Here is a 10,135-nt window from a genome sequence, read left to right on the forward strand (position 1 = left end):
GGTAGCCGACCTATGACTCTAAGGCTTGAAATTTCTCTTTGCACTGACTTTTACGTGCACCATCTAGTGCATTTAATAGATATTGTGACATTACGAGCCATTAAATCAAGGGATCGACGGAAAAGATCGGATTTAAACTTATTTTAATTCATCGCTATTCATCTTACTAATTATTATAATTTTTTTAAATTTTAAAATAAAAAATAAAAAAATAATTTAATTTTTTTAAATTTTAAAATAATAATAATATTAAAAAATATTTTAATAATATTTTATTTAACTTTTAATTCAATTCGATTCAACTCAACATCCAATCGCACCCTAAGAAAATATTATGCATGTTTGGTTTCATAAACTTTTCATATTATCTTATTTCATTTTAATATTTATAAATATTATTTAAATATAAATATTATTTAATTTTTAATTTTTAAATTTAAATTTTTTTATTTAATTATTACTTGATCATTACAATTTTTCTAAACTTTTAAATAAAATACAAAAATAATTAAATATTTTTAAATCTAAAAAAAATTATATTCTAACCAAATTTTAATTTTATAATTTTTTATTCAACTTTTTTTCTCTCTCATTTCTCAAAATCCTATAAAAACCTTAATTAAATAATTTTACTATTATTTCTAGATTTTTTATTTCATCTGTATAACCAAACGAAGAACTTTATCAATACATAAAGAGTGCTCGACCATTAATTGAAAATAAAAGAGCTAGGAAAATTCGTTGGTAAAGAATGCTAGTCTTCATCTTAATTTCTATTATCATGAGTCACACATAATAATGTTGCCATATTTTAACTCACTTCTTCAATCAACTACTTAAAATGCAATCACTTAAACCTATCACATCACCATGTATGATTAGGGTTGACAATAATTAAGATAAAAAAGAGTATTTTGATACACATTAAGGAAGAAAGTTTGAGGCATTTGTATTAGTGCTGCAAGAGAAACAATGTAATAAAAATGATACTTGGCATCATTTGATTGAGCAATGTGTGCGTATTAACGTTGATGGACGAGAATTATAATAGAATGGGTTATTGCAAAAATAGTTCTTCTATATGCAAGCAGACGACGGACAAAAATGCGCACCATTGATGATGTGGCAGCTGAAATATTATTTAAAAAAAAAACACAAAACGAGAGAAACAAGATCTTCTTCCGCACGGCTTCTTTCTGCCATTTTTCCCTCCCAGCTCATTTGCAACCTGCTCTGCACGACTAGTTCCTCATCTCCTCCGCGCGACCACCTCCATTGCACAACCACCTTCTCTGTGCGATCACCTCCTCCACGCGACCACTACCCGAAAAGGTATTCAGGAACACATTTTTAGTTTTATTTTACTACATCTTTTGAGATTGGTTCCCGCTTGCTTTGCACCGAACGGATGTGTCTTTGCCTTTTCTCCACAGAGTGATGGAGTACAAATGATGGACATGGCCAAATATTTTTTATGGAATGGTTAACTATAAGTTTGGTTTAATAATGTAATAACTTAATATTTCAAGATAATGAGAACAAAATGGTTTGAATAATATATGAATGCTTAAATGAAAAGAGATATATCCTCCATCCAAAGGAAGGTGAGGAGCGTGTGAATGGAAAGGAATTTGACTTTGGGGGAGAGAAGTGAATGCAGTTTGATTGAAGTACATCATACATGGTTTGAAATTTGTTTTATTAGTTTTTAGAGCAGATGGAACCTTTGGGGTCCAAGAAACAGGGACCGTTATTTAGATTTGGAGCCTAGCGTCTATAGTCTACACAAGAATTTATGGCTTTGGAAATCACTTCAGGACAAGAACATGGGTGTATATGTATAGGTGGCACGTTTGGGTTGAGTTTTAAACATTACATTACACATATTGAAGTCTGGTAGCTGGCCCATAGCTCATTAGCTCACTATTTGGTAGTTAATTTTAGTTAAGAGTGATTTTAGTAGTAACATATTGAAGTCTTTCCAAATGACATGGTGATTTCCACAAGTTGAGGATCAAGCAACACATTGATGGGTTTTCCTTCATAAGTTTCACTTAGTAGCTAATCCTTAGTGTTTGTTAAGTAGTTGTGAAGTGATATATCGGATTTACCAGTATACTTGACAAACATTTTGGATCATTCAGATCATCTTGCATAGCTTTGCACATGATCCTTCTAAAATTTGAGACCCAAAACCAACCGGTGAAAAAAGAAATGCTGCTAGCCCTAATGGTTGTACTTGAAGGAAAACAAATGCCCCCCAATGGCTAACATGTGGGCGACTCTTATGTCTTAAATCCAAATCATGTTTTAGCACCATCCAATAGGAAGAATTTAGTCATAAATGACTACTCGTTGTTGCTGACTAAGTTAGAATCTATTTAGGAGATCAATGCTTGATTAATTTTTTATTTTCTTAAATGAAATTATAACTTCTATTACTTCAATTTAGATAATACTTTCATAATTTACATGTATATACAATAATGCTACCAAGCCATATATATATATATATATATATGAACCTTACTGCTGATCATATATATGACATGGCATCACTACGTGGTGCCACGTGGTTTATTAAAAAAATATAAACATAAAATGGTAAAGGAAATCTAAATTTCAATCTTTCTCTCTTTTTTTTTGGACACGTTTTTGTTTTGTATATGTTTTTTTTTTTTTTGTTTTTTTTTTTTTTGTTTTATAATAAATCACGTAGCATTACATATGTGATGGTGCCATGTCACAATGGTCATTTGAGCAGTAAATTTAAGATGGTCTGGTAGCATGACTTGTATATATGTGTCTATATAAACCTATAAGAGTTTGAATGGAAAAATTTAATTGGCATTTGTAATAAATCATTTACAATATTTTATCAAAAAGCAAGGACCACCCGATGTCCCTCCAAAACCATGGAAATATTATAAGCCATTATGTAGTAAGATTGCTTCAAACACATGATGCTTAGTTGATGGGCATTTGGTGGAAATGTAGTTTTTATGGTTTAATGTGTATTTGCAAATATATTGTGTATTTGCTTAATGTTGGTGTAATATATTGTGTATTTGTAAAATATTAAAAAAAATTAAAAAAATTATTATTGAAATATATAATATTATATTATTTTTTTGACTTTAGAATGGTTAGTCGAATGTGGATCTATATCTCTATTGGTTTATACTTTAGCCAAAAGCTCTAGTTTTAGCCAAAATTTGGACTTGGCAATGGTTAGGCCTAACCATTGCCAATGCTCTAAAGCACCCTAGTGACTTTCAGCTGCTCATTATTTACTTTCCAACTTGGGAGAGATCCTCAAAGAGATACCTAAAACTCATTAATTGATATTATTCTGAGTACCTCCAACATAGAGTTCACTTTGTTGTTCGAACAAGTGTAATTTAAGAGATTTTAAACATGTCATGGTAGTGATTCATAATTACGGGTAATAATAGTGTTTAGAAATTAATAAAACTTATATGGATGTGCATTGTATTGAATTTAAAATACGAACATAGTTGAATGTTAACAAGTGCATTAAATGCTACGTGATTGATGTGCATACTTGAGGTACCAGAATTCTTTTGAGGGTATATGCATGCCATTTAATTCATCAACTTTCTTAGATATACATGTAAATGAAATATATTTTAGGAACATTTTTGAAGCATACTAGCATTTTTCTTTCGGGTTTATACAATCTGAATAAATATATTTTTTTAATATATCTTATTCATAATTACAATTAAGGAGGGAGAATTCATTGCAATTTGATAAAGAGAGAAAAAGTCACCAGCTTTATTATTATCTGTAATTACTTTATTGCCTTTGAATAAATTTGTATAAGATGATTTTTAATGCTCTAAAATATTCTTTAGATGTAGAAAGGGAAGGACCATGCATCTCCTATAACACATTCTACCGTAGAGCTAGCAACAAATCCATCCACAAATCCTCCCTTCTAGGTACTGATTGATCAAATTTAAAATTCACTTTTTGTGACTTTATCATGACTGGTTTTGTTCCACAGATAATACCAAGACCATTCTATCCACTTGGATCAACGTCTCCAACTGCAAATCCATCAATCAATCTACCAACCCAGGTGAAGTGAATATTAAATCAAGTTCATTTCATTTATCTAATAATTTCTATACTTTGCGTTGCTTGTTTTCTATGTACTAATTTTTCTGCTTTCGCATGTAATTCCGGAACAAATAATTCAATCAAATTACGTGAGGCTATATTAATACATCTTTGTTTCATAATCCTTACTATTTTATATTTTAGGTGATACCAATACCATATTATCCGGATTTCTCAGACTATATGCATGGTTGCCATCCACTAATGCCAAATGTGTGGTTATCCCCATTTTTCGAGCGTCCTGAAGCCAGAGTATCTACATGAACTAGTCAGGTGATAAATTTGTTTGTTAAGTAGTGCACTTATTTTTAACCGTGTTTGGAATTGATTTAATTCATTTTGTGGGTGTAAACTGCAGGAAAATCCACTACCCCCATTTCTCTCTTAACCTTTCGATTGGTTTACACTTTGCAAGTTCGAGCCATGTCGATGAAACCCAAAATCCCACACTTGACTCTATTGGAAAAAGTATGTCTACGCCCTCTATTCATGATACTGTTGAATCCAAATATGACGATCTGTCTGAGACACAAAATATTATGCCCCAAACTGAGGGGGCCGATATTGTTGAGGAGCTGAAGTTGGGGATGGTGTTTAAATTTGAAGAGGAGTTACTTTCTTATTATAAAAGATATGGGCAACAATGCGGTTTTGGGATAATGACACAAATGAGCGATAGGTTTAGGATGGAAGCCTTAAATATGTCATATTGGGTCGTGCTTGGGGTGGGAAGACACAAAACCGTATGTCAAATGTTGCAAGGCCAAGTCTGACATCAAAGAAAGATTGTAATGCAAGAATAAATGCTACGTTAGAAAAATGGGTGTTGAATGTGTCAAGTGTAAATAATTCCCATAATAACGCTTTAAGTCCACAAAAGTCGAGGTTCTTTCGCTCCAATAGAGAAGTGAGCGAGTCTGTTAAGAGAGTGTTAGATATAAATGATCAGGCTGGGATAAGAATGAACAAGAGTTTTGCCTCTCTTGTGCAAGAAGCGGGTGGGTTTGAGAACTTTCCATTCAATGAAAAAGACTATCGTAATTATATTGACAAGGCACACCACTTTCGACTTAGGAAAGGTAGTGCTAGAGCCCTCCATGAGTATTTTGCTAGGATACAATACAAAAATGACGGATTTTTTTCACTAATAGATATGGATGATGGCGGATGGTTGAAGAATGTATTCTGGGCGGATGCACGAAGTAGGGCAGCCTACAAATATTTTGGTGATGTCGTGACCTTTGACACGACATATTTGACAAACAGATATGGGATGCCATTTGCACCGTTTGTTGGTGTAAACCACCATGGCCAGTCAATTCTGTTAGGGGCAGGATTAATTTCTAGTGAGGATACAGAAATGTTTACATAGTTATTTCAAACTTGGTTAAATTGTATGGATGGTGAAGTTCCCAAGGCTATTATCATAGATCAAGATAGAGCCTTGAAAAATGCAATAAGTCTCGTCTTTCCAAATAGCCAACACAAATTTTGCTTATGGCACATATTGAAAAAATTTCCTGAGAAGCTAGGTTCACATAGTGCATACAAAACTGAGTTGAAAAGTCAGTTACTAAATTGTGTGTATGATTCTCACACAATAGAGAAGTTTGGGGGGTCTTGGGAAGTGTTAATTACAAAGTATAACTTGCAGGAGAATGCTTGGTTGAAGAGTTTATATGCTGAGCATACGTATTGGGCACCGATATTCATGAAATAAGTTTTCTGGACTGGAATCAGTACAACCCAATAAAGCGAGAGCATAAATGCTTTTTTGACATGTATGTTCATGCTAAGACAAACTTAAAAGAGTTTGTCGGTCATGGGGGCAGATTGATGGGGAGGATATTTTCGATTAGGAGTTTCAGACGAGGAAGAGAGTTGAGAGGAGAAGTTCAGAACAAAAAAAGTGGGAAAAAACAAGAAGCAAAAGGAAAAACGCATGAGGCAATTTCAACTTCCAACTTTAGATAAAACGCTCCGTTTCATTTAGTCCACATCAGCTTTGGTGCATGGTTCCGTCTGCAATTGGCCCGCAACGAGAGTTTTCCTTGCAAAAAATCTCAGATCAAAGCTGTAGCTAAAAGAGCAAAGTCCTAAATCCAAAGCGGGCATAATACAGAGGCTGTCCCATTAAAATTTTGATCGTTTATAACTTATACTCAATTGAAATCAATTCAATTCAGTCTAATTTTAAACTGAGTCTAACATCTAAATACCAAACTTTTAAATTACTAAACTCATCTCAACTCAAAACCTTACACGGGGGACCGATAACATTTTTCAACTTAACACATCTTTGTATGCGAGACCCACAATCTTTTTCAGCTTCCTATAAATATATCTAAGTTCATGTTGATATCTAAACACATCTTACGTGGGCCCTATAAAACTCACTTCACAATTTTAACTTACTACTATTTATAAAAAACGCAACTCATCTCAACATCCAAATAGAGCCTTATCTAAACCACTTGTTTGGATCATACATTAAAATTTGTATTTGGGTTCAAGATTGTTCTTTAAAATGTCCATGTTAGCATGTAAAATCTGTCCATATAAATACCGTGTATGTAGTAACATTCTTAAAAAATTCTATTGATCATTTTAAACAAGAGCAATGTTACATATATTTATAATTTTATTTACAATTTTATATACAAAACTTATTTTAAATTGTAAGTTTTATAATTTTCAGTTTATCAATACTGATAATAGAGAATTAAGTTTTTCTGTTTTTACATTTTTCTCAAGAAAGTTAGCATTTCTCTTAAAATAAAATGGATTGGCCATGCTTTGGTCGTTCAAACCGCGCGGCGTTTCAATTTGTTCTTCTAAACTGCACGTCGTTTCATCTTTGAAGCAGCATCGAATTCGGCCCAGATCCGGTAGAATATTCCCTCTAAATGACTTCTGCTTAAAATGTCCAATTAGGGTTTGGCGGCCCAATCCTTCTCTTTCCATCTCTCCACAAGCTCAACTCTCTCTCTCCCTCTCTCTCTCTCTCTCTCTCGCCTCCAATGGCGGCCATTAGCCGCCTCGCAAAGCCTTCCTCCGTTTCCTATCTCAGGAGATGCTTATCTTCGGCCGTTGCATCCGAATCAAATCCTCCTTATACCTCTCCTCCAAAGCCTGACTATAATCTAATCCACAAAGATCCCAAGAACAGACATGTCCAATGGGTATTCTTGGGCTGCCCCGGCGTGGGCAAGGGCACCTACGCCAGCCGCCTCTGTAATCTCCTCGGCGTTCCCCACATCGCTACTGGCGATCTAGTCCGGGAAGAGCTCGCCTCCACTGGCCCTCTCTCTCAGCAGGTTCTTCTGTCTCGTTCCTTGATCTCTTTTTCAGATTTCTTATTACTTTCTATTTTCGTTATTACTCGGATGATTTTGTTTTGAACAACTTCATACTATGAAAGGGTTTTAAGAATTAGTGGTGAATACCGCAGAAAATATAGCCTTTTCTTAGTGGGTTATACAAGAGTTAAAAATAAAATTGTTCTTAACTGTCCATTCTAATCTTTTTGAAATTCTTTTTTACTGAGGCTGGCCATAGGAGTCCTTAACTTCTATATGTGTGTATATATATTGAAATCTTAACTTCTTTGTTGATTTACTGAAATTGGTGTAGCTGGTTGGACGCCTATGACGTGTGATTATTTAATTTATTGATGACAAGTAGTTAAGAAACTTCCTATTTGAGCTATATGAGCTCAGGCTTGCCGTTATATGGTATTTACATTCTAGTGATCTTATTTGTTATCTAGCGAGTTACGCCTTCCCCTTTAGTACGTGGGGAGAAAGGCAAGACAATTCGTTAATAGGAAAGCATATTTTTTAGAAGTTCTTTGAGAAAATTACAAGCTTTGATACTTCTCTGTTTCTCACTAAACTTCATTGTTATCTGGTGCAGCTATCTGAGATTGTTAACCAAGGTAAACTGGTGTCGGATGAACTTATAGTAAGTTTATTGTCAAAGAGACTGCAGGCTGGGGAAGCTAAAGGTGAATCGGGATTTATACTTGATGGTTTCCCTCGAACAATAAATCAAGCGGTGGGCATCTTCTCTGTGAGCAAGAGAGTGCTATAACTTACAATCTATTACAAGTTTTTATTTACTTAAATACAGAGGAATGGCTTTTTAACGTCTGGGAAGATGATCATCCTTGCAATTTTCTTGTATTTCATTTGAAAGAGAAGGAAAAAAGAAGGATCTTTTTAAAATACATCACCGATGGTTCCTTTATCCTATCCTTTAAAATACATCATCAAAACTCACGTTTTCTATTTTACATACTGACTTTTACAATATACTATATATCAAATTATCTATTTTTTCTCTATTTCATTTAAATATTATATTTTCTAATATTTTGTGGGAGAAAAAGTACAAGAAGGGAGTGAAAATAGTTAAAAAAATGTTTACATTTGTGCACAGTCCATGCTACATGTAGCGGCAACACTATAGAAAACTTAAAAATAGATATGAAATACATCATCGTTGGGCGGCGCTTTTGGGCTACTTTCCTTCAGATTTTACAGAAATATGGGTTTTACAAAACCCATTGGGAATACTAGTATGGGAGAACATAATCTTGCTTGCTGCAACATTGTCTAGATTCTTTCTATTTTCCCAACAGCCTGTCTAATACCATTGAAAGGACATACCTAAGTCAGACATACCCTGCCAAAACCCAAGATTATTAAGCCTGGGTTTAGTTTTCTTTCAATGGTTTATCTTCTCAGTTCGGCTAGATAATCCTTCAATGAGAATTACGCTATTGCTAATTTTTTTTTTTTCATATGATTCTCATTTGGGTGGATAATCTCTCTGCTTTTATTCACCAACCTGAGTTAGGCGACCAAGCAGTGTTACACGAATCTCTCTCTCTCTCTCTCTCTCTCTCTCTCTCTCTCTCTCTCTCTCTCTCTCTGTGCTTTTGCCTTTGTGATATATGCTCAAATTTGGCTTGATTGTTTGTTCTTTCAGGAAATATTGGAAGGTGTGACTGAAATTGATTTGGTGGTCAATCTGAAGCTTCGGGAAGATGTTTTGCTTGAGAAATGTCTTGGAAGAAGAATTTGCAGTGAGTGTGGAGGGAATTTTAATTTGGCATCCATTAATGCTAAGGGTGAAAATGGGAATCCTGGTGTTAGCATGGCTCCACTTCTTCCCCCACCACAGTGCATGTCAAAGCTCTTTACTCGGTCAGATGATACCGAAGCCGTTGTAAAGGAACGGCTTCATGTATACAATGAAAAGGTATTGTTATATTCCTTTACTTTTCTATCTATCAATGACTTGTGAATGCAAACAAGTCTGTCTAAAATATTTTTTCCCCTATTATGTGGTTGGTGTTTGTGGCCTTAAACTGGTTTTGTTGAAAATAGATTGCTTCTCTTTAGGTTTTAATGGCTTCTTTTAGATTTCTATCTCTTGTGCTGATTATTGGTGCCTTGACCATCCTATTTTTCTTGCAGAGTCGGCCTGTGGAGGAATTTTATCGAAGTCGAGGAAAATTATTGGAGTTTGACCTCCCTGGAGGGATCCCAGAATCCTGGCCAAAATTGCTGGAAGCTCTCAATCTTAATGATTGTGAGGAGAAGCAGTCTGCTGCAGCTTAGGCTATTTTACTGTATCTTTGAAGGTACATCAATTTTTGCATGTGTAAGGTTCATTAGCCAAGGGAAGGGAAGTTGGATGGAGAAGATACTCTCCCTTTGGAGAATTAAAAAATAAATAAAAAATTTGAAAACTGTGTTGCAATTTGATCTCTTCCAGAAATTTTTTTCCTTCAATATGAAGAGGTTTCTGGCCTATTATTGTATGAGAGAGATCTGTCACAGTATTGTTTGGTTGAGTGATAAGTTAATTTTAAGAAGCTATTTTTTGGCACTAATAAACTTCAGTAGTGGAGGCTGATATATCGATAATGAATTTTTGTAACTTACGATTAATTATTTAATCAAGGTTCAGTTTGAAGTGA

At 34.2% G+C, this 10,135-nt stretch overlaps 1 protein-coding gene across 1 annotated transcript; it reads left to right on the plus strand.

The window, feature by feature from the left end:
• The first annotated feature begins 7,082 nt into the window (after nucleotides 1-7,082).
• LOC122279846 (adenylate kinase 1, chloroplastic) lies at nucleotides 7,083-10,135 on the plus strand. Its single transcript, XM_043090725.1, has 4 exons — nucleotides 7,083-7,463; nucleotides 8,062-8,202; nucleotides 9,139-9,411; nucleotides 9,630-10,135. Exons 1-4 carry the CDS (start codon nucleotides 7,167-7,169, stop codon nucleotides 9,771-9,773), a joined length of 855 nt encoding a protein of 284 aa, XP_042946659.1. The 5' UTR covers nucleotides 7,083-7,166; the 3' UTR covers nucleotides 9,774-10,135.

The sequence above is a fragment of the Carya illinoinensis genome, chromosome 10 (assembly GCF_018687715.1).
Source record: "Carya illinoinensis cultivar Pawnee chromosome 10, C.illinoinensisPawnee_v1, whole genome shotgun sequence".
NCBI classification, from domain to species: domain Eukaryota; kingdom Viridiplantae; phylum Streptophyta; class Magnoliopsida; order Fagales; family Juglandaceae; genus Carya; species Carya illinoinensis.